Source organism: Centruroides sculpturatus, unplaced genomic scaffold, assembly GCF_000671375.1.
Source record: "Centruroides sculpturatus isolate CEXI.00-Female unplaced genomic scaffold, Cexi_2.0 scaffold262, whole genome shotgun sequence".
In the NCBI taxonomy this organism is placed as follows: Eukaryota; Metazoa; Arthropoda; class Arachnida; order Scorpiones; family Buthidae; genus Centruroides; species Centruroides sculpturatus.
In genome coordinates, this window is record NW_019384536.1 from 654,703 (window position 1) to 681,678 (window position 26,976).

At 30.9% G+C, this 26,976-nt stretch overlaps 1 protein-coding gene across 1 annotated transcript; it reads right to left on the bottom strand.

Moving 5' to 3' along the window:
• Nucleotides 1-9,945: 9,945 nt before the first annotated feature.
• LOC111623255 lies at nucleotides 9,946-23,526 on the bottom strand. Its single transcript, XM_023365781.1, has 3 exons — nucleotides 23,335-23,526; nucleotides 20,425-20,479; nucleotides 9,946-10,103 (listed from the first exon to the last, which is right to left on the bottom strand). Exons 1-3 carry the CDS (start codon nucleotides 23,446-23,448, stop codon nucleotides 9,961-9,963), a joined length of 312 nt encoding a protein of 103 aa, XP_023221549.1. The 5' UTR covers nucleotides 23,449-23,526; the 3' UTR covers nucleotides 9,946-9,960.
• Nucleotides 23,527-26,976: the final 3,450 nt, after the last annotated feature.

The window sequence follows — 26,976 nt, forward strand, 5'->3', positions numbered from 1 at the left end:
CTTCGCGTTGAATTTTCGTCGATGTTAAGCCTAACGAAGACTATTGTATCGTTAAAAATTATTTTTTTATTTTGTACAAACAAAATAAATATATTGAAAAATATAAAAACAATAAAAAATTATACTTCAGATGTTAATTTAGTATCAAAAACGTAAAATATTTGAGTAACCCAAGAAATAGCCGAAGATTTCAGCGCCACAGCACTAGCGAAAATTTAAATTTGCCGACTGGAATGCTTTCGGATAACAGACGTTTCGGATAAACGACGCTCTACTGTACTGTACTTAATGTAGTTACATTATACTGCAAATAACTACTTCTTTTCAAATTTCTTGCTAAACTGAAGATAGTTTTACTGTATTTCAAATTTTCTAATTTATAAGTCATTAAGTTTGTAATCTGAAAAATCTATATAATCTACAAAATTTGAGTGAAAATATTTAAACTAAAATATATAGTACTGCCTAACACAGGACCTGAATAAAATGGAAACCTGTCTAAATAGGAAAAATTCATCAGAATGGAGCAATTTTCTTTATTAAGAAAATCCTGTTCAAAATGGAAACCTGCCAAAGTGGAAAAAATATTTAGTACCATGCAGGTTTTACTGTAATTAAATAAATTAAAAGTATTTCAAGAATTTTTAACTATAAACATTCTTCTTTATGACAGAATTAAATGCCTTTATATTTTATATCACATTACTCTAGAGACTTATCATTAAATGAATTATTATTTATTTATAATTTTCATTTTGACTTTGGGAGGTGTAAAAAGTATTGCATAATTTTTTATTTCATAATACAGGCATACCTCGACTTATGTCGAATGTAAGATAAATTCAAAGTATTTCTGTTTTTTAAAATAATAAATTGATTTAAATTTTATATAATGCTTTCTCTCTCTCTCTCTGCTCATTGCATCTTTATAACTATAGAGAAATTGCACATGTTGAGGCTTTCACTTTCCTGTTTAACTATCTAATTCAGATTCTGTCTTTACCTGTTCATTGTTTGAACTGGATATTGTTAAACTACTATTGAACATGAAAATGCTGCCTCAGACATATTATGCGCCTTTGTGCAAAAGTATATTTTGCACATCAAAAGTCTAATTTTTAAACAAAAAAGATTAACCTTTTAAAATAAAATAAGGATAGCAACTATGTGAGAAATGAAACAGTGATGAGTTTTGTCGTTTAATTTCCATATTTTGCTTTTCCTACCTTTTAAATGTAGCTCAATTTTTAATTATATTNTTCGACTTACGTCGTTTTCCTGGAACCAATTACCGACGTAAGGCGAGGTATACCTGTATTTACTAATATAACAAAATTGCTGTTTTGACTCAGATTGAACTGAGGAGACAAAATACCAATATTGAAATTATTTTATTTTATTTTTGATTTGAAATTAATAATGCCAAAAAAGCAATAACTATTCTAAAGAAAACACAAAACAAGAAAACCCAATAAAAATACAAAATAATAAAAAGCTGGCAAGGGTTCTCAGATGACTTTCCCAGCACTTGAATGGGAGATTAACAAGACCGTGAAGTCCAATAACTTTCAATTATAGTATCATATAAAATTTAAATAATAAATAAGGGCTTAAAAAGAGTAATTTTGTCAAATTATGATAAATTTTTGTAATTAAAAAAATATTAACTTCAAAAAACTCTAAGACACATTAACACAGTTAAAATTGTGTATGATGCCATCTGTTATGAAATTTTATTAAAAATGACTTTTATATTACTAATTATTATAAAAAGGCAATAAGCTTAATTTTGAGGATGGAGATGAGTTTCTATAAAAATTATAAATGCCAATAATGAGTAAAATTAATACTTGACTCCTCAACTCCCACCTCCTTTATCTTCAACCACCAAAATTTAATAGTCTCAACATCCCATATATAGAAATAATTCTTGTCAAGTTTCAAAATTTTTAGTATGTCTTTTCCTGAGATGTAATACAAAATAGAAACAGACAGACACACACACACACACTTTGTATGTTTTTTCTTTTACATTTTTGGATCCTTGAGTATCAAAACATTGAAAAATGTTTTGATACTCAATTGGGACAAATTGGGATGGTCAAAATTTGACTGATCATCATACTTTCCTCAGATTATATTCAATAAAAGCTGGGTAAATAATAAAACATATAGCCTTTAAATACAAGAGTATTAATTGTATTGTACATTTTTACATAAAGATTTAAACTGTTTGAAATCAACAAATAATCTAAATCTATTGAGAAAATCTTCTAGACATGGATAGCCTAAACATAGGTAGAGCAATGAACCTTAGAAATCTTTTCAGATGCTGTTACATACTGTATAGTTTATTAAAAACTAAGTAAATTTTATTAAGTTTGAAGAAACTTTCTGAAGGAATTAAGAAAAGCCATTGTCCAAACAGGTAAACAATAATCTATTACATATTGAAAGTTTTAGGAAAATATTGTCTGAAGGCCAGATGATAAGAGATCATATAGTAATGATATAAAATACCTTTACAGATGTTTAAAAATATTAGATAAGTATCTCACTGAAGAGATGCCATCATCATTAAAAGAGCATTCATAATTTATAGAATTATTGTTAATATAAAATTATAGTGATCCAGATTACATAAAACAGAGAAAAACACATTGATACAATTTTGCATTAATTAATTTTAAGATTATATGTTCGACAGCCAAAACAGAATTGTTTAGATTGGGTTGAAGAAAGTTCAGATTGGGATTTAAGATTTTAAGATCATCGTCATAAGCTCTGATATCTTGAGTCCTTATGGTATATCCCAAGGATACTTGGAATATTCCACAAAGGAGAGAATCTGCAAAATCAATAACTGCCAAGTGTTAATGAAAATGAACATTGCAGAAAATAGTTAAACCATATAATCAGCACAGGATAAAAATCAACCATAAAAGAAAAGGAATAATGTATCAAAAATAATTTCAAGATTAAAAAGTTAACTTATGTTATTTATATTAATGTTTATCAATATAAACAACATAAGATGATTTTTTAATCTTACAGTATGAATAATTTTTATTTGTCTAGATTTACATATACTGTAGCTTCAATATTAAATTATTTTTTATTAAGAAACTCAATTATTGTTTAATTTCATAATTTTTTCACTTTGTTTTTTTTATATCTGAGATCGTTGACATTCCAACACCACATTTATTAATGAGCATCCAGACTCATCGCGTTTCAAAGCATTGATTATATCCAATTTGTCTTTAATGATAATACAACATGTTTTCTTTTCGATGACATATCGGTAATATTAAAAATAAATACTGTATTTAAATCACGATCAAATTTTCAAGAAACAAACATTCATACTGAATTTGGACTACTACTGGGCCCTTAGTCTCGAGTTTTTCGTGTTGTACTCGAACTGACGTCATCGAACTCACTCGTGTTACTATGACTCACATAATCGGTAGTCTCGAGTTAGACCCTTCGAGTGAACTCGAAAGGCGAGCGGAAGTAGGTCATATTCACTTGTTTACGTTAGTCGATAAGCATGATGGGATTATTTACAATGCATCTGGGTTTGCGACTATAATGATTCGACCAATCAACTTAACTGTAACAAGTTGTAAACAAATCAACGCGAATTAGTTTACACGTGCTACAGTTAAAAGTTGTCTTGTGGCAATATAGTACGCAGAAACAAAATGAAAACCTCGAATGTTTTATTTTAAAAAATAAGCGAAGAACAAAAAGAAATATTAGTAACATATATAGAAAATAATAAGAAAATGAACAGCGGAAAATTCGACAACGAATTTACAAGAAAAAGACAATTCGCTTTGTGGAGAGAATTACTTGAAAAATTAATTGCGTGTGTTGAACCTAAAAAATCCGTTATGTAATGGAAAATGTATTTAAACTTAATCCTTTCTTCATATAGTTTTCTTCCTTGATCTATTTCTTAAATTGTTTTGTCTATTAAGATTATTTATTAATCAGAACTTAACACTTCTGATTAATAAATAATCTTAATGTAGTGTCTATGCTTTTAATAATCTATACATATAATTTACTATCATTTTAATACTCTTTTTCGATGAATTAGATACTTCTTTTTATTTTTAGAAAAATTTGCTGTATACATTTATCAATTATGAATTAAAGTTTTTTTTATTAGTATTGACTTGACACGAAAAGAAATGTCATCTACTCGTGGTCGAAAAATTCGTTGCCTTCTCAAACAACGTCTTTCGGCTCTTTCTAACTCTTCGATAGCGATAAGAATTGCGTATCCGTCAGCCATTTTTACTTTCGTGTAGCGATCTCACATGCTCGACTCAACGTGAGTAGCAACTCGCATGGTGAGATGGGAAAGCACGTGAGTTAGAACTCGAGACTACCAATTTGACGTCAGTGTGTGAGATGGTACCACGTGACACCTTCAACACGTTGGGAGTTGTAACACGAAAAACTCGAGACTAAGGCCCCTGACTGGTATTAACAGACTGCCTATTGTTTAAAGGCCCTCTGGTGGCACAAGAAGACTGATTTTATAAAATACAGTAAAAAGCAGTTGAAATTGTCAAATTTTTATTCATAAAAATGCAAACTATTTATCGTTTTATGACGAGTAAAATTTTTTCATCGTGTTCACGGCTTTTAAGTAATGCTTAAACCTTCAAGGCACGAGGCCTCTCGGACCGCAAGGCTGTAGCGGTAGCCCACGTCACCCATGCCTTACGCCACCCTTGGCCATAGAAATGATGTAATTTCAATATAAATTATTTATAAATATGTATGTCAAGTTATATTTTTATTACAACGCAAAATGTATTAAAAAGTTTACGACCACTGTGCCGGGTGAGATGTTGGAACAAAAAAGTTATGCGTTCCATCACTTACATAAAAAGTATCGCAATTTGCCAAGTGCAAATCAGCAAATTTGTAAAATTTTTGTTTATTTTGAACAATCCGGATAATCGAGGTTCTACCGTACTTGTATGAGTGTTTTCTTTTTGGTATTAAAGGCAGTTAATGTTGAAAATTGTGTTTGTATTACTTTTATCATGTATTTTTTTTTATTACTCACAGAAATATTAATTTATTATGACCTTATATTTTTGTCTAGCAGCACTATGTAATATATTTTTAAACAAAAGCTCATAATAGATGGTGCCGTAGAGAATTTAAATTTTGTGCTTAATATGTCTTAAGAGTTATGCAACTCATTGCTAGAATTTTTAAATTAGACTTAGCTCTTAAGAGAAGATGCAGGTCACGATGACCTGCATCTTTTCTTAAAGCTGGATGCACACATGTGGCACAGCAAGGAAAAGTGGCAGGATGATGTCACTTTTTCTCGCCACAGAAGTCAATTTTGTGCCGCTTTTCTCGTGTCACAAAAGTTGGTTGAATTTTATCTTTTGCAGCAATCGCCGCCAAGACTCATTTCTATCAGCCAATAACAGTTTGTCCAGTAGTCACGTGAGAAAATACAATCACGTGGTGTTTTAATGGTGGAAAGTTTGACGTGGTTAACCAAGATAACTAACATCAGAATAAAGAGGAAAGGATAATAAATTTAACACAAATTCTACACAAATAATATATAATTTAATTNAAGTTAGGTACAAACATGATTACTTTTCAACATAATCACCGTGAAGATTGAGGCATTTGTCATATCTGTGGATGAGCTTTGCAATCCCCTCTTCATAGAATGTTGCCATCAGTGACTTGAGATGGGCCTTAATGTTGTTTTGAAGATCATCATTAGTCTTGAACCTCTGCCTTCTTAGCCACGTTATCAGTTCAGAAAAGAGGTGAAAGTCACTCAACGCTAAATCAAGGCTATACATTGGGTGTTTAAAAAGTTCCAAGCTGGGGTGGAAGTTGTCACACACCTTTAATGTGAGAATACTTCCACCTCTTCCCTGAACTGAAAACGTGGCTAGGACGGTAGAGGTTTGAGACTAATGATGATCTTCAAAACAACGTTAAGGCCCATCTCAAGTCACTGGCAGCAACATTCTATGAAGAAGGGATTGCAAAGCTCATCCATAGATATGACAAATGCCTCAATCTTCATGGTAATTATGCTGAAAAGTAACCATGTTTGTATCTAACTTTTGATAATAAATTCATTTTGTTATTTACACTTGTCTTTGTTTTATGGACCATTATTTATTATTTATTGAGTAATATGCAGTCTCGGATAAATTGCAATTTGGCAACGCCAGTCAAAAAATACAGAATCATAGTACTGAAGATCTGCAGAAATGACATGAAACTTGAGTTTTTGACAGAATGCAGAACGTGCAATGTCTTCCCAATGTCAATTTGCTGAATACGTTTACTGCACGGATGCATCTCACTAATCCCTAAACTTAGAACCATCTGCTTACGAAAAGCTATCCACAACATAAGAAGGAGAAAGTTTTTCCTGATGAAAGAGCTAATTGAGCTAGAAAATGAACTATATGACCTCGACTGTCATGCTTTAAAAGAAGCTAGCAAACGAGTCATAAGCCTAGCTACACAAGTGACAAAAAGATTAAAGAGAAATAGGAACAAAATGACATGGATCAGAAAGCACCAAGAAACTCGCTATAAAACGATGATCAGACCTACAGTTATATGCTTGGACAGCAGCAACCTGCCTACTTATGTGAAGGAGGCATGTAAATACGGCCCTAAATACACCCCACTACCTATAGTTATGACAAACTCATGCCGGATATTGAGCAGGCATTAGAGGGCCTGAGTGAGATCAAGAAAGAAATTTTCAGGTGGGAGGTTGTGCTTAAAATCAAGCACGAAAACCATAACAGAGACAGCGAACTTTAAAAGTTTCGCTGATTTGTTTCAAAATACTGTTAATTTCAACAAACTGCAATGATTTATTACTTTATGTTATATTTTTAAATAACTGATACACTTCTGTTATCTGTTGATACCCATCACTTGTCCTTTTAATGTTTTTTAAAATGGACATAAGTGCCCCCATCTACTTACTAAATTTACTGTACAATTCCAAATTACCAAACTTGAATTTGTAGAAGTGGCATTTTTACATATCAAATTAAGACTGAACCAAACAAAAAAATGTATTTGGCTTAATTATTTTTTTGGCAAATAATGGCTTATACACACTCTTTTATACTCCTGCCATATTTGTCCCATTATCATATCGTTGGCTGCAAATATTTTCAATGTCTAGGGCCCACCAGTGGCTTAGTGGATAAACAGGTCACTGAAGACTGGTAGTGGATTGCAAGTTTGTGTCTGACCAATAGACTGGCTATGTGGCATTTTCCAGCTTTTTCTTTGTGTGTCTAACACAAAAATAAGGGACAGATTCTCATAGAAACTCTCTTGGCAACATTTCCCTTGAATGATTACCCATGTATTATATTGCCATTCCCACCAAACCAAGTATCAAGATCATCCTTTTTTCATCTATAAACAATTTTGTCAGCTAAACCACTACCAGATTTTCTTTTGTTTGTATAAAATTTTTAATTAATATCTTTATTTTTATTGATAGTTAGTGCACCTCCTAGTTGTTTACATGAAGTTAGTGCCTTGCTCATCTCATCCTTGTCCCAGCCCTGATTTGCATACACCTCAGGAATTTTTTTGTATTTCCTTTATATTTTTGATATCATTTTTCTTTGAAGAGTTTCTTTTGAAAACTTGTTCCAGAATTGCATTTGTTATTTGGAATACAACAAAGCTAAAATTGCTTGAGAGAAAAAGAATAAGTCAACAGAAAACAACATTAGTGGGCTTTTTTAAATTCCTTTGCTAGCGCTTTCAATATTCATATAAATATCATCATCAGGCAACTGAAATGACATTAAAAAAGCCCTTTAACGCTGTTTTCTGTTGACTTATTCTTTTTCTCTCAAGTAAGTGTGTTGGGGTGAATCCATACTATGTTTTTAAGCTAAAATTGCTTATTATGTCATTCTTTACAACTTTGAAATTGACATTACTGACTTATTTCCATTAAAAACTAATTGTTGCCACTGCTTCCTTCAAGCAACGTATGAAAAGGGAACAAGATAATGGTACTATCATTTAGTGCAGTCTTAATTTGATGTATATTGGCATAAGATCATTAATGGTCACACTAATGAGTCTAATGATCTAACATTTGCATTTTAGAAAGTCATTATAAGATAATTTATTACATAGTTAAGTGAGATGATTTTTACAAATTTTATTTCTGTACATAATCACAGATGATTAATGAGATTTCAAATTTCATGTTTAGTTTATATTCGTATAAAAGAAAATATTAAAGGATTTCAGATACTAAATTACTAATGTCAAATAAGTTTTTTAACATTTAAATCATTTATTAATAAAAAAGTTAAATTAAATTCTGTTTTGTTAATGTAAATAAATAATTGTTAAAATGTTTTCAGTATTTAAATAGTATATACTGAATTATTTGAATACTGAAGAACTAAAATGAATACTAAATTCAACAAGCAATCATTTATTGTGACATCGTCACAATGCCTGGCTACAATTTTTAATCATATTTTTAATTTATTTAATTCAAAGCATATGCTTTCCACCTCAAGTAGTAATAGTAATATTGTAGTGTCTTGCCCTTTTACCTCACTTTTCTCTTAGCAATGGAGTTGTGCCAGTCACCTATCTAACTGCTTACAGGAGAAAATTTTGAATTGAAATAATGGGACTTGCATCGAAAGTTCATACAGAGTTAATTGGGGTCTCCTGCCCTAAGCTTTCCATATTTGGTCTTGACTTTCATGTATCTAACTCCATTCTTGAGATTAAGGAATAACAGACAGATGGACAATAGTAGGAATTTATAGGTCTACAAGTTTTTAAAATTGCAGCCAATGAAAGTCCAAGAGAGAAAAATCTAAACTTCAACACTTTATGTGAATTGAGTGCATTTCTAGGGTATGTTATGACTTATAAAAGCCCAACTAAAAATAAAATTTGTATTCATTGTTGAAATGTTTTTATTGATAATAATTTTTTTTTTTAAATTCTCAGAAAATTGTGATTATACAATGTTATCTAAAATTTAATATTTGCTGACATTTGACTAATTTGTTTATAAAATCCATTTTCAAAATTTATTATTAATATAGTACATTTGTATTATACTTGATTTTAAAAAAATATAATAGNCTAGATTTATTTTTGTATGAGAAAAGTTCAGATATATAGCTTGATTTTAAAAAAATATAATTTCATGATTTACTGATGGCCAATCATAAACATATTTATAATATATAAATTGCAATTTTTAGTAATTCATTTTTTAAAGACAATTTTATCTATCTTTGCTTTTTTCACAGATGAAATATTATTGCATTCAGAACCAATATGTGCTAATGTAATTTAATGGTATATGAATAATACTTCTACTACTAATCCTAATAATGATCTAAATCAAAATATTTTACCTACTTGTTGATCTTTTTCTATTATTTCTTGAAAGAATCTTGATATGCGAAAGTTTAACATTAATAAGTCAGCATTAACACACACAATGTAATTTCATGTAAATTAGTATTCCACATCAAATAGTTTCAGATGATTACCTAGACACTTACTTACACAACTTAACACAAAAACATTAAAATGTGTTTACAAATTTTACTTATGTTTTTACTTTAATAAATAATATTTTAGTCTGACGTTGTGAATATGAAAAGTAAAATTTATTTAAGTTATACACTGTATCAAGTACAATACTTGAAAAAAATACATGCAAACTGAGATATTCACCATACTGTGTAACATTCAATAATTCTCTATGTTTGGAATATCAAAAACTAAAGAAACATGATTTGCTGACTTAAGAGTTAGACTCAGTGGTATTAAGAGTGGGTTAAGCAAAGCATTTGCCATCCATAAAAATATGAATCCACATATAACAATCTTGCATAAATCAAGATTTACTGTTCAAAAGATTTCTATATTAATAAGTTCACTTACTTTCAATTGTTGAATTTCGCCAAGTGATAGTACACCATCTTGCTGAAATACACCTTGTTTCTGAGAATTTACAGATATAATACCTCTAGAAAAATATTTTGAAGATGGAACTAAAATGTAAAAACAAAAATCTTAATGCATAATATACAGTTACTATCAAATTCAGCTTACTGAAACTAGATATAAAATTAATACAAATATATACTGATGCAGTAGAAATTTTTCTATTAATAATTTTAATAAAATAAATTTTAAAGGACTGATTTTTCATTAAGCTTTTGTATTATGCTATAATAGCTTTAATTATAATACTTATGCTATAATAGGTTTAGGAATAAATTTTTTGTTTTTAAATGTACATAAAGCATATTAAAATTTCAGTTTATTATAAGATTTGATATTTATTAGATTAACCCATCTTCAATTGCTATATAACACCAGGCTATAATTTGGTAATAATAATTATAAATTACTAATGAATTTGACACTACAGGGAGGCATTAGGTGCCATCTTGTATTAAATTTAATAATTATAATTTAATTAAATAATTTTAGATTAACCTGGAAGAAAAGAATCGGCCCGGAGCGGGACTCAAACCCACAACTGCCAATTATCATGTGGATATTTATTTATTACCAAATTATAGCCCAATGTTATATGGCAATCGAAGGTGGGTTATTGCAATGTATCGGGTGTTGTTGAGATGTTTATATTTGAACTTTGAACTCAAATGTGAGTTTTAAATGAACACTTGGCTTTATTTCCATCACTTTTTAGTTAAAAACTAAAAAGTGATGGAAATAAAGCCAAGTGTTCATTTAAAACTCACATTTGAGTTCAAAGTCCAATATATTTATCAAACACAGTTTCAAAAACAACATGTTTATATTTATTTGATTGTAATGTTGTATGAATAATGACACTTATTTGACAAACAACAAAAAGAAAAAAACCTTATATTCAGCAATGAAACTTTAATGATACTAATGTTTTTGTTCTTGTTAAAAGACATACTTAGGATCACAAATAAATAAAAGATTATGCACTAAAAAGTCTTCTTTTGTCCTTTCTCACACCTCAGAAAATAATGGCACAGTCAACCTTCATTTAGAGGCTACTTGTCCACCTTAACATGCAATCATTATAATTTAAACAAGTTGTAAAATAACATAGAAATATAAATGATTCAATGTATAAACCAGTGTTTCTGGCATTAGAATTACCAATGAAGGGAAAGTACTGAAATCATGTCAAATTTGACCATCTGAGTTTTTTCAGATCTTCAAATTTTAAGACCTGCTGAATAAACAAAAAAAAAAAAAAAAAAAAAATTCCATGGATGTGTGTGTGTGTGTTAGTGCCTATTTCATTTAATATTTCAGGATGGGGTAGAGAAATGAAATTTGGCATGGTGGCTTGCCTGTAAGGAGCATTGATGCTATTAATTTTTGGTGGTAAAAGATCAAGATGGTGGGGAGATATAAGAAGGGGTAGGATTTAATAACAAATAAAATCTTCATTAATATTTACACTTTTTCATAAAACTCATCCTTACTCTCAAAATTATGCTATTTTGCCATTTTATAATAATTAAAAATATAAAAATTTTTATAACAAAATCTGATAATATTTGGCACCAAACACAATTTTATATTTTTGCTTAATAATGTAAAGTTTTCTTTTTAATAAAAACTCATAACAGCTAGGAGAGTTATGCAACTCATTGCTAGATTTATTTTTGTATGAGAAAAGTTCAGATATATAGCCACAAAATATTTAAAGGATCATATATAATTCAAATGTTTTTGATTGGACCTTAAAATAATCTTGACCTTTGACCTACACCTTAAGATCAAAAGTATATCCGAATGTAAAATTTCCTGCTCTTTTGATTTCCGGGGTCAAAAATATGTGTTCCCATTGAAAAAAACAGACTTGACCTCCAAATGACCTTGAAGGTCAAGCTCACATTTGAGGTCACCAATTGATTGTCCCCTCGACACACTACAACTTTTGTCTATGCCTTTTTCCAAAATAATGAGATCCAATTAAGATATTTCATTGTCTCAAGATAAAAAATACACCCTATATAATATTTAAGTGTTTACTAATTACATTTTGTGCATGTGTACATGTGAGTTTCATTTTATTTTCAGTTAGTTTTTTTAATTGTATGATGTAATTTAGTTAAAAAAATTGGAAGTTGTCAAGATAATGAGTCCATAATGTTAGCAGACATATAGTGAGAATGCAGGAAGTGTTCGATGAAAAAAGTAGTCTCATTTGATCTAAAGAGTGTAACATATTTTTCTTGTAAATTAGAAGTTTAATAAGGTGTTTTAGTTGTTTTAGTCTATTAAATTCAGTAATACACCTTTGACTTACTAATCATGAGTCCTGTATCTCTACAGCATTATGGATTGATAGAAACTTAAACAACTATTAAATGTGAATTAAAGATTAAATTATATAAATAGTACAGTTTATTAGCAGAAATGAAACAGGTATAGCTATATTAATTGTATGGATGTATGTACTGATACTATACATTTTACATAGTTTCTGCACCTAAACACTGTAGTTGAGTTTTTTAAACAATTCAACCTCTTCCTGCATTAATACTGTCTTGTGTTTATGTTTTACACTATTATTGACACTTGTACTACATTTGAATGCCATAACTAGAGAAAAATGTAAGCAAACTATGCTAGGATGTCCCAAGCCAGTGGATCTGTAACAGCCATTGATATCAAGATTTTCAATGATAGCAAACAGTATACAGTACCACAGTGGTGTGCTGTGACATTTGATGATAGGGAAGCTGTGTTTCTGTAAGAAGCTAACTTCCAGGAGCAATCAGTTAATTGAGCACCAGTAATGGTCTAGGGTCCATTTGTATTCATTTGTTCGATAAGCCAGTAAAAACTGTAGACTTCTCTAAATGTATTTTTAATATCATAATTATATTCTGAATTGCTAGCCACGATATATGGGCTAAAATTATAAATAAAACTATAAAAACTTACTTGGTGAAATAAAATGTGTGTTGTGGATACATAACTGATACAAAATATTCTTCAATTTTATGAATATACTTTTAAAGAAAATTATAATTAAATATAGCTTTGTAAAGAAAAGTACATAAAAATAACATAAAATATTCTTTACTTTCTAAATCTTAAAACAATCCACTTACAAGTTAGTCAAATAGCTCCCTACGAATAGCTAATGGATAAAAATAAATTTAAAAACTCACGCCAATGTTTGTATAACTTATAGATACAAATTCACTGAGTTCAGCGTTAATAAAGTTTCTTTAGTATTAACACAATCACTTTCGACGAATGTATAATCGTCATCTTCAGGTGAAAAGAACAAATTTTAACAAGACAAACGTGCAGGATGTTCCAAAGAAACAAAATATTTAAATTCAAACAGGCGTCCGGAAATTTCGTTAAGAATGTGCAAATAATTTTTGATATGTTTGAATTTTTATATTTTATGATGTTAGCGGCGCATGCTTGGAAATGCTACCGCGTTGGCGATACGATGTTAGGCGTGTTTCGCTTTTTAGGCGCCGATATAAGGCAATCCACACCCCGGGTAGATCGAGGGTGGGAACATTGCACGCTTCTGAAGTAGCCGTGAGAAGCTCTTCCCAGATAAACACAAGCCTTCAATTGTTGCAGCATTTAATTATTTCCGTTCTGGGCCATAACGGGTTGTAGCCTTGCTCGAGAACTTTTTTAGCGAGCTCAGTAGAACATCTTCCTTTGGCTACATCATCCTGATGCTCAGCAAGGCGGGAGGCAAGCATTCTTGTTGTTGCTCCTATGTATCTTGTAATATTTCCCGTTACCAGATTTTCTAGGTGTATCTTGTAAATCCCTGACTTTTCTAAAGTGGTTAGCCTGTCCCGGTCGTTGCAGATACATCTGCACAGGTTTGGTAGGGGAGTTATGGGTAGTATGAAATTATGTCGTCGAAATATGCGGCTGATGCGTGAAGAGATTGGTCCAAGATACGGCAATGATGATTGGATCACGGATGCTTTTTCCTTTCTGTACAGCGTACATGTGGTACATGGGTATAGGGCATCTTTTACTTTACTTGACGTAGCCAAAGGAAGATGTTCTACTGAGCTCACTAAAAAAGTTCTCAAGCAAGGCTACAACCTGTTATGGCCCAGAACAGAAATAATTAAATGCTGCAACAATCGAAGGCTTGTGTTTATCTGGGAAGCGTTTCTCACGGCTACTTCAGAAGCGTGCACTGTTCCCACCCTCGATCTACCCGGGGTGTGGATTGCCTTATATTGGCGCCTAAAAAGCGAAACGCGCCTAACATTGTATCGCCAACGCGGTAGCATTTCCACGCATGCGCCGCTAACATCGTAAAATATAAAAATTTGAACATATCAAAAATTATTTGCACATTCTTAACGAAATTTCCGGACGCCTGTTTGAATTTAAATATTTTGTTTCTTTGGAACATCCTGCACGTTTGTCTTGTTAAAATTTGTTCTTTTCACCTGAAGACGACGATTATACATTCGTCGAAAGTACTTGTGTTAATACTAAAGAAACTTTATTAACGCTGAACTCGGTGAATTTGTATCCATAAGTTAGCTAATGGATGGAATCAGAAATGGTCCTGGTAGGTGTGCAGTGCATGCATGCATGCATGCCAAATTTCGAGGGTGCTGATATTGGTCAATGTCAAATGCTTCTTTTGTTGCATCACTAGTATACCTCAAAGGATGCAACAGGGTTGTTGTACATTTTAAACTTTTCTCACCATAGTTGTAAAAAAATCTAAATATGTTTGTTAAGACAAAAAATGAAGCATTACCTTTCGTTTTCTTTTGTTCTTTTATTACTTAACTTTACTGACTAGCGGAACTTATTTACAACATTTCAAATTGACGAACCTCAGACGACAGAACACTTTTGCCAGTGTTGCCAGATATAGCTGTACAATAATTAACAATATAAATGTACAATAATTAACATGCCTCCTTACATTTATATTGTAACACAAAATAGTTAAACACAAGAAAAGTAACATCCAAGTTGACAGCACTATTAATTAACAAATTATCTTAATCTCACACATCTTATCATCTTATATTCTATTCTTTTATATTTAGCATCTCTCTATATTTAATGAATTTGACATTTCCTAATGCCTTGGTAAAAATATCAGCAATATTATTTTCTTACACTAATTTTACAATTTCAAATTTTCCTTTCTTAACATTCTCATTTACATTAGACTTTTCCAGTTTTAAATTTAATTCCATAGGTGTTTTATACAATTTGAATTTTCAATATTATAACGTTTAGCTAAAGACTCAATATAAGATTTCTGACTTAAGGTTAAAATATTATCTTGTACATAGTCATATTCAATATCAATACCAATGTAGTTTTTTACTCTACCTAAATCCTTCATTCTAAACTTATTAGATAACTTGTTTTTAATGTCAACAATAATTTGTTTATCTTTACAGCAAATCAAAAGGTCATCAACAAATAATAAAATGTAAATTGTCAAATCATTCTCTTTTTTAACATACAGGCAATAATCATATTTACTCCTGTAAAAATCAAGAGTAGTCAGAAAGTCATTAAAACATTCATACCATGCTCGAGGACTTTCCCTTAATCCATATAATGACTTATTCAATTTATAAACTCTATCAGTACCATCTTCATAACCAATTGGCTGTTTTACATAAACTTCAGACAAAACTTTACCATTTAGAAATGCTGTTTCTACATCCATTTGATGAATATTTAAAGAATTTTGACAGCAATAANTTTTGGATAATTTCGTAAGCCGTATCAAGTTCGCTTATATATTCTAGCTGTTTGTTAGTTATTCCGCTATAGATATAATTAGTCGCCTGGATATCTCGTTCGTCCCATTCGTCATCATCGGTCTTAATTTTAGCTCTCATTACTACATCTTTACACTTTTTGAACTGTAAAAACTTAAACATACGTAATTTCCAGTTACTGTAATCTGCTCCGTCAAATATTGGTATATTGATATCACTATTCTTCGCCGCCATTACCACGTGTGCTCTTTCTTTGTTTTCTTTAATTATTTAACTCTTTTCGCTTCTTGTTTTTTTTTTTTCCGTTCTTTTTTCTTTTAACCACGCTCTGCTACCATGTTAAGACAAAAAATGAAGCATTACCTTTCGTTTTCTTTTGTTCTTTTATTACTTAACTTTACTGACTAGCGGAACTTATTTACAACATTTCAAATTGACGAACCTCAGACGACAGAACACTTTTGCCAGTGTTGCCAGATATAGCTGTACAATAATTAACAATGTTAAACTTAACCATTCAGTAGTAAGGGATGGATATATCCATCCAGGGTGATTGTGTGGCAGTGGCGAGGAACGGATATATCTGTTAAATTCTTTTGGGGGTATCGCCAAAAACTACTGCAAAAAAAAAATTCACCTAAAAATGAATTATGTAACAATAAAAAAATACTTTTCTTTACTAGACACATAACTGTTTACAAAATCTTCTTCTGAAATGGTAATGAGAAAAAATGTGCAGAAAAATACTTCAAAAACTTCCCACATTTATTCTCCACTACTTTGGGATAGCACCATACCTGACTATTCCACTGTTGAAAGGTTAATAGATTGTTCATCATTTGTTTTCTAATTCATTTTAAGACCAGGTGTCTACAGAAATTTCCAAAATTTACGACTTTTCAGTCAGTCACTCTCATTGAACTGGAAAAAGTTCTGTCTTTATTACATCTAATATTATGAAGAAATCAGTCCCCACTATACTCGGCTAGAGATTGGTTTGGTTAAGCTTTTGTTTAAGTAAAATTCTGGCTCGTTCAGCAGAGTTTTATTTATGTCCCTAATTCTCTAATCTCTAAATTATTTAACTACTTCTTAAATAGAAATAAGTTGAAATTGGTTACTTTGTACTTAAATAGACTTGTGAAAGAAGTGGAACGACAAATTTTTATGACAACAGATACATAAATTGTAAATTTAAGAAAAATAAATTCTAGAGCTTTTTTTGTACCTTGTGCATTTCATTCATTACATTTAGTTGTAAATGATGCTGCCAAAGTAACAGTTAATTTTTTAACATTGTACAAGAATTGTACACGTTTTTTTCTGCATCCCCTTATAGATGGGAAACACTAAATAGTAATATCACTAGTTTAACATTGAAATCTGTAAGTAATACAAGATGGGAGAGCAGAATAAATATATCAAATATTTTAATGGATTTTTTTAAACTCCTGTCAACTATACAGAATTATAATAAAAACATACCAGTAAACTCCTATCGGTGGGTTAAGTTATAAATCTACTCGTGATTCACATAATCGGGCGAGGGAGGCCAAATATCTAGCATGCAGGTTGCTAACAGCCCAGAATCGGTCCTGCATAGAATCAGTGGAAGCGTTATACAATATTATGGTGTGTAGCTTTCATCAGCTAAACTGCATGAGATTGGTGGTCTGTAAAGTACATGTGTATAATCTGACTGCTTTATACTGTAAAGTACTATATTATTTTTCCGACTTTCCAACGATTATTGACACTATTGTGTGCCGGAAATAGCCGTTCCCTAACGGGTACTTTACGCGGATTCGCGTTAGTGTGCCAGGCCTGGACTTTAAGCGTGCACTGAATTAAATAATGACAAAGTTTGTCAATAACAAAATCAAATATTTAATTAAACTTCTATATACAGTATTTAGTAAAAATCAAACAATAATTTATTCAATGAAATTCAACAAGAATCAATCCGACAACTCAAATCAATCTATTTCTAACTTAATTCTATTCCCCTTTGGAATTCGACAAAATCAAAGAATTAACTTATAAACAATAATTCTTATAAATTAAAGATCCTAATCGTCACCTCAATATACTAGGAACCTATTTCCTCAAACTCTCAAGACTTTCTATAATCGTCGATCCACAAATCGAATAACTTCAAAATCCTATCGGACACCTCTCTCGTTCACTGCTACGAAGCTCACCAAAGCTCGTTGCTATCAGGAATTCACCTCGTTCGTTTTCACTTGAGTTAGAGGCTTTATAGTGTGAGGTGACGTCACAATTCTGAATGAGCTCACTCTCCTCATTTACATACTTATCTGTAACATTAAATTTTTCTTGTTTATCTGGCAGATTATTTTCCGACAATACTTCGCTAACCTTTTACATTATTCTTTTTAACAATTATCGGGATGCTTTATTCTTTTAAGGTTTAGCGATTCCTAACTGGGTTGTGGGGTCTTCCCCCCCCTTTTTCTCGGTGCGGACTTACTTTTTTCCGCTTGGGAAGCGCAAGTGTGCGCGAGTTTTTCTACGGCGCTTTTCTTTCGTCGGTGAGTTGGTTTTTCTTCTATTTTTAAGTTACTAAGGTGAATGGTGAGGAAACCTTCGTCTTAAATAAACATAAGCCCCAAACAAAATATAATGAAAGCAAAATAAAAGTAAAATAAAAATAAAGCTCAGACTTGGTTCCTTACAATACCATTCAAATATTTTTGCTGTGGAAGCTGTCCCGTATTCAACAATACAGCAGTTCCATTGGGAATACAGCGCTTCCATTCTGCCACTGATATTCGAATATACAATAGCAATCTTATCTTTTTTTTATATGTAGTATAGAAATTTGTAATAAGATACATAATGCGATTATAATAAAATATTAATTTTAATTAATTCAAAGTACATTAAAATATAAAAATAATTTATAAAAATATAAATACAATATATATTTATATTTTAGAAAATACAAGGGAAACAATGCTTCCACCGCTTCCAAGGACGGCATGCCACTGCAGTACCAACAGTAATGATCCAGTGACCTTGTCTGGTGGGTTGCAAGAAATTCACATACAGTAGACCCCCTATAAAATGGGTTCCTATAATTACGATTCCTATAAGACAGTGAAAAAATTGCGACGGTATCCGTAAAAAACGGTAAAAAAACTCTTATAATTACGTAAAACGTCATCGGGCAGCCGAACTACTTTCCGTGCCGTCAAGTGCCATGCTACGGAGAGATTACTATCGTCTGTACAGTATTATATATAAATTAGGTACTGTACATATAATTATCAATATATATTAATTATATATAAATTAAATATTGTATATATAATTATATATTAAGTATATATNATATGACTGCTACATCTCAAATTTATTTAAGTTTGGTACATTAATTTCTTATTTCATATTTAATATGAAACATGAATAGTATGAAGCTTATCTAATATACCATGTATTTTCAGTACTGAATTCATATGACATCATGTGATAATTATTACCACCACTGAAAATCAGAAACTTTTATAAAAAGTGTAATTTTTAAAAGCATTAAAAAAATTATCATTTATATAGAATAGTATTAATAACTGCAGTGACAAATATTTTTTGTTTAAAAAAGTAATTTTGTAAAATATTTTTAGTCATATCAAATAATGAATCAATACAGAAAGTTTTGTTTTAAAAGAATTTAAATTTTTGATGTTCTTGTATGTCCTATTTTTATAAAGAGAATGAAATGGTAAGAATCTTCATATGCTTAGTTACTTGTAATGGTAATGATAATGTTGAAGTTAGTACAATTAAGTTATAGTTCTAACTCTACCATTGTCATTCCTTTTCTTCATATAACATGGAATGGATTTTCTGACAGGCTGAAACCTAGGATGCCAAACATTTTAAAAGCACCAAGTTATTTTTCTTGTAAAGAAAAATAACTTGGTGCTTTTGATATATAACTTGGTCTTATATATAACTTTTGATAATAACTTGGTCTTACAGATATATAAATATTAATATAATTTTAAAGGCAATAAATATGATTTTAGTTAAATTTTTAACAGTAATTTTAAGGCATATTATTATCTGAAAGAGTAAAAGTTATAGCCTAGAGGCAAACGAAATATTAAATCTGCTTCTGATAANATCGGTTAACGAACAATTCGGATAGCGAACAAAGCCTGGGAACGGATTATGTTCGTTAACCGATCACCCACTGTATTTGATTAACATTTTTCAAAACTACAGAACCTCAATTATCCAAGGTAATGTGGACTGCTGCTATCTCAGATAACTGAAAATTCAGATAAAACAGATATCCATGGCTAATTAGATTAAAAATTACAAATATAAAAGATTTATATGGAATATTACTTTTAAATCCCTTTTTAGGGTGTCTATCAATGGGCAAAACTGAAATTTAAAACAGAAGTTTTGTTTCTTAATTCTTCACCAGTGATAGTGTAAATTTTACACAATTTTATAAAAACAACAATTTGAAACTACTACACTAAAATGACCATTTATGATAGAATATTAGCATGTATATAATGTGTCAAGTTAAATTTTTTAAAATTTTAAAACTTACCTGAATCCATGGAATGATATAAATAAAATGTTAAATGACCATCATGATCTTCATTCTGTGAAAATATAAATATTAATATATAATATTAATATTTATATATAATATTAATTAAATATTAATATATAATATTATGTTATCTTTAGAATATGACTGCTACATCTCAAATTTATTTAAGTTTGGTACATTAATTTCTTATTTCATATTTAATATGAAACATGAATAGTATGAAGCTTATCTAATATACCATGTATTTTCAGTACTGAATTCATATGACATCATGTGATAATTATTACCACCACTGAAAATCAGAAACTTTTATAAAAAGTGTAATTTTTAAAAGCATTAAAAAAATTATCATTTATATAGAATAGTATTAATAACTGCAGTGACAAATATTTTTTGTTTAAAAAAGTAATTTTGTAAAATATTTTTAGTCATATCAAATAATGAATCAATACAGAAAGTTTTGTTTTAAAAGAATTTAAATTTTTGATGTTCTTGTATGTCCTATTTTTATAAAGAGAATGAAATGGTAAGAATCTTCATATGCTTAGTTACTTGTAATGGTAATGATAATGTTGAAGTTAGTACAATTAAGTTATAGTTCTAACTCTACCATTGTCATTCCTTTTCTTCATATAACACGGAATGGATTTTCTGACAGGCTGAAACCTAGGATGCCAAACATTTTAAAAGCACCAAGTTATTTTTCTTGTAAAGAAAAATAACTTGGTGCTTTTGATATATAACTTGGTCTTATATATAACTTTTGATAATAACTTGGTCTTACAGATATATAAATATTAATATAATTTTAAAGGCAATAAATATGATTTTAGTTAAATTTTTAACAGTAATTTTAAGGCATATTATTATCTGAAAGAGTAAAAGTTATAGCCTAGAGGCAAACGAAATATTAAATCTGCTTCTGATAACAACACTACTCATTTAACTAATTTCTATCTAATTTATAATTAGTATTTGGTAAACTTTTACCCAAGTTTTTAATAAAATTATCAGTTCATCATATGATGCAACACGTATTTTACTTTTGTAAGTAAAATACGTGTAAGTAATAAAATACTTTACTTTTGTAAGTAAGATGTATTTTTTTTTTACTTTTTTAAGTCTTTAGGGGACTTTTTATCAAGCCCATTGTGGGTCAGATACAAGGCAGTCCCAACATATAGAAAATGGACCATCTTCCCAAAAAATTCCTTAAGGTTTTCAACCCAATCAGATTCATTTTTGGGTCTTCCAGAGCAGTAAGTGGTAGACTTTAACTGATTAGCCATCCAGCCTGTTGTTATTCAGTAATGAAAAGCATTTATAGCGATATAACTTTTCTCTCTCTCTACATTATACTTCAAATGTACAATATTATGTATTTGGTATATATTTGGGATGTCTTTAGTGGTAAAAATTAACTTTAGATCATTCGTTTATATACGTTTATGTATTTTATATAGTGATGTGCCGGATCGTTAAAAATGTATATCCGCGGATACGGATCATTAGTGTCTAGATCCGCGGATACAGATACGGATATGGATCTCTACTTTCGTACTCAGTCGGCGGCGGTGCGTGTGACCTTGGACCGATAGTTGACGCTTTGCGTTAGTAACGCGACGTGTTTTGACTTGCACTGCGCGTGTTTTTGTTTATAGTGTGAAAGTGTGCTAAATTAGAATTCACCACAAAGGCAGACAGGATAAAGTAACAAAAGTTGATATAATTTTCCAATTAAGCTATTTCGCGTCTTTATACAGATTCTATTTCGGGGGATTCCAACTTCACGGTGCAAACAGTAGCATGCGAAATTACAGCGATAATAATAGTTCGCTGTATCCAAAGCACGTGTACAATACAGATCCCGATCGNACTGCCTATGGAGTATAACTGTAGTATAGTACCTGGGTGTTTAATAATCTGTTTGTATGCAAGCTCTTGGTGTATTATACAGTAACATCCCGCTTAACGCGGGGGATGCGTTTCTAGACAACAAAGCGCTAAGCGAAACCACATTAAACGAGGTCATTTTAATAGAGTAAATAGGGATAGGGGAACACGCGACCACAAATAAACATATTTTACTATAATTTTAAATTTATTTTTATATTAATTTGCATAATAATAAGTTATATGTTAAATAACATAAATGTTTGCACACAGAAATGTAAAGTTCATTTTTTGTGACGAAGGTCCTGACTTTTCTGAAATTCTTGTTCTTTTGCAATAAAGTCGTGAAGTTTCATTTGTCGCTTTTTTCTTTCCTTAACCCACAACCTTCCACACTTCATTCGTGCACATATCAGTTAATTCTTGCCAAGCGATGTCGATATTTTCTATTGCATTCATGATGTTATATTTTTTCCAAAATTGCACCAAACAAATATAGATTTAAAGAAAATACACTTTTTTTGCCACCTTTTACTGGTTGGTTTGTGTTCGCAAATAATCGTATTATATACGAATGAATGAAATGCCGCGATAATTTAAATCGGCGTAAATTTTGAGCTTTTTTTTAGGCTTCGAGCAGATCGCGTTATATCGAATCAACGTTAAGCGGGGTCTTATTGTATTTGCCAATTGATTACGCCTATGTAAATAGTATGTTTGTGCTAAGAGCTTGCATCTAGAAGTTATATGTTGTGTAATTATAATAATTATTATTATTAGGGAATAATCATATCCAATAATAAGTAATGAAATTCATTAAGATAAAAGATCCGCTAAAAAGTAACGGATACGGATACGGATACGGATCTTTTTTTTCCCTCGGATATCCACGGATACGGATACGGATACGGATATCCGGCACATCACTAATTTTATACAAATTGTTTATAAGTAACTAGTATAAATGTAACTGAATAGCGTACCAAAGAACACAAATGAAATAATACTTACTGCAATACAACTGGTACAAATTACCGATGAAAGTATAATATATAAAGTTAACAATTTGCCTATTTTTGAAATAATTTCGAAATCCATTTCTATCTGAAATATATCATAACACATTCAATAACTACACATGTCCACTTAAATTTATTTCATTCCGACAGATGGCGCGAAGATAAAAGAGAAATACAGTTGCCAGATTTTTGAAATAATTTATTCATATTTAAATTTCTCTTCGAATTTCTTTATTTTATAATAACGCTTAATATAAATTTAAATTGATTAGATTATAGTATTAATTTAAAATGTTATATATGTTTGGCCTTGTCTTGTCTTATCTTATCTTGTCATAGAGTTCATATGGCGATTTCAGCCTCGTCAGATGTTCTCCGATTCGCCGGCACCTGGTGTTTAGTTCAGGCGACCCATGTGTCTGTTATATTGTTCTATTTAGAAAATAACCATTTTTTAAATATTGAAATAAGATTGGTAGTTAAGGCGCCCTCTTACTCTCACAGAATGCCGAAACTTCTAGGAGAACATTTATTATTTCAGGCAAATTTCAAGGTCATTGGGAGTAAATTTACTTATATTATTTAAAAAATTCGTATAAAATCAAATTTTTATAATAGAAATACGAAAAAAATAATGCTAGTATGCAAGTATGTGTAGTTTTATTTGGTATATTTTTTATCTGCTTGTATTTTGTATTTTTTCTCAAAAAAATTCGTATTTTCTTGCTTACGTTAATGACTTGTAAATTAATTGCAATTTTATCTAATTTAATTTAATTTTAAGTCTAATGAATGTACTATTTGATAGTATACTATTAATTTTTTATTATATTTAAGTATTAGTATATTACAGTAAGACCCCGCTTAATGCGGGGATGAGTTCCTAGACGACAAAGCGCTAAACGAAAACAGCGTTAAACGAGGTTATTTTAACATAGAGTAAATAGGAATAGGGGAACACGCGACCGAAAATTGAAAAAAAAATTTACTTTAATTTTAAGTTATTTTTATATTAATTTCTATAATAATATATGTTAAATAACACATAAACATATGCACAAAGAAATGTATAATAATATATTAATTAGTTCATTTTTTCTACATTAATAGTTCATTTTTGTGACGAAGGTCCTGACTTTTTTTTCTTTCTTGTTTCTTTTTGCAATAAAGTCGTAAAGTTTCATTTGTCGCGTTTTTCTTTCCTTAAGCAAATGTCGGTAGCGGAAGATGGCATTCAAAACGTCTCTTTTTACTTTTGCACTCCTTTCAAAATCTGGATCATTCGCTACAATTTAATCAACGATTTCGGTTATCGTTACCAAACTTTTACTAAGGAAATCTGTACAGAAATTTTTTGGGTTCTTCGTTTTCAGAATCACTATTTTCCAGTTCTACACGGATTCCTTGTTCTGCCAGTTCTTGAAGGTCGTCGTTGATAAGATTCTCCCCAGAAACCCGCGGTAACTCAATATCCTGTTCGTAGTCCTGCTGTATCGATTAGGTTGAGTTTGATCAACCTAACGATACAGCGATAGGCTCTTCTCGTTAAGAATTCTTGGATACCTTCAGCCATAACTTCTTCAACACTTCGTTCGTGCATTTATCAGTTAATTCTTGCTAAGCGAAGCCGATATTGCTATGGCATCCGTGATGTTATATTTTTTCCAAAATTACACCAAACAAACATAGATTTAAACAAAAACATACACCTTTTTGCCACCTTTTTTTGATTGGTTCGTGTTCGTAAATAATCGTGTTATGTACGAATCAATAAAATGCCGCGATAATGAACTTTTTTATAGGCTTCGAGCAGACGGTGTTATATCGAATCAACGTTAAGCGGGGTCTTACTGTACATTTATTGTAAATTATTTTAATTTTAATTTATTTTGTTAACGGTTCCGTCGTCAAACTATCGAATCGATAGTGCTACCACTTTACGTACACATTTACGTAAATTCTTTCGTATAGATTAGATTTATTATTATATATTGTATATATCTAGCTGTTACCCGCGACTTAGCCCGCGGAGATTTTGCAAGCAAACCCCATTTATATTCAGTATTTCAACAACCACAGTAATTGTTATTTAACACCTACCGCTGAGAATTATGAGAATTGTTGAGAACCAAACGAACTGTTTTCAATTTGATCAATCTTCTGGAACGTTTACAATCGTTCTATAATCGAACGAATATGCAATAACAAATTCGAATTTAAAACGGCTCGAACATTTGGTTAAAAAATCGAAATATCAATATATAAAAATATTTATAACAATGTCTGAAATGTTATCAATTTAATACATCCAAGTACTCAATGAAGACTAAACGTTGTTGAAAACAAACAATCGCATCTAAAATAATACAGTAGAAGCCATTCTTCAGGTTAAACCTTAATCCTCTCCCTCTCCCCCCGCGGGGGAATTTCGAAAAATCCTTTCTTAGTGTGCGTTTTCATGACGCTGGCAGAAAATTGTGCCTGCGTTATCCACTGTTCTGGTAGATTCGAAATCGAATTCTGGAGATCAAATTAAAAATGTTTATATTGTTTCAATTTGTGCCATTAACCACACAAAACATTCCAATATAAGTAAAAAAAAAAAAAAAAAAATGAAACTGCACATAGTTCCTAAGTTTAAGCAGTATTAAATTTAAATAATGTGATCAGGAAAGCCTCGCCGATATCATCGTAACAAAATTCCCCAAGGCAAATCTTGATAATCGAGCAGGAAAAATAACAAATGACCAGAGCCAGCCCTACCATAGGGCGAACGGAGCAGCCGCTCCAGGCGCTAAGTTCTTGGGGTCGCCTCAGTGGTAAAGAAAATTAAAGGGTATAAATTAGGGGCAACCAAGGGGGCGCTATAATAGGATCTCGCCAGTGGCGTAGCGTGAGTGTCAGCCGCCCGGGGCGGAGGAAAATTTCGCCGCCCCCTTATTTAGGTATCTCAATTTAAAAGACTAAAATTCAGTTTCGTCACAGAATAAGTATTGAAAAATTCCGTGCTCATTTCAATCGGTCCGAATCGTAAGTGCGACAAAAATATGAAATGAAATGGTTCAAATTTTTACAAGATATTATTATTATTTATTGTGGAATTTTGCCGCTCCCTAAAAGTGCCGCCCGGGGCGGGCCGCCTCTGCCGCCCCACTACGCTACGCCACTGAACTAGCTGATAGCTAAAGTACAGTACAATAAATGAATGAAATGTCCTTATGTTTAAAAATTAGACATTTATTATAGAAAAATGGGGACTTAAAGATTTTGCGACAAAATTCTTTACAATCTCAGCGTCATTTGCAGTTCTGGCCCGAGGCAAGTTTTAGGATGGAGCGAGATCCAGTGACGTAGCGTAAGGGGAGCGGCAGGGATGGCCCGCCCCGGGCAGAACTTTTAGGGGGCGGCAAAATTCCACAATAAATAATAATAATATCTTGTAAAAATTTGAACAATTTTATTTCATATTTTCGTCGCACCTACGATTCGGACCGATTGAAATGAGCACGGAATAGTGTTACCACCCTGAGAGTTCGGGAATCGACTCACTGTCCGGGTGAACTATTAATTTTGTCCGGTAATATCGTGCGCAACCTGTCGACCGTTTTTTTTTGTTTTTTGTTTGTTTTTTTTT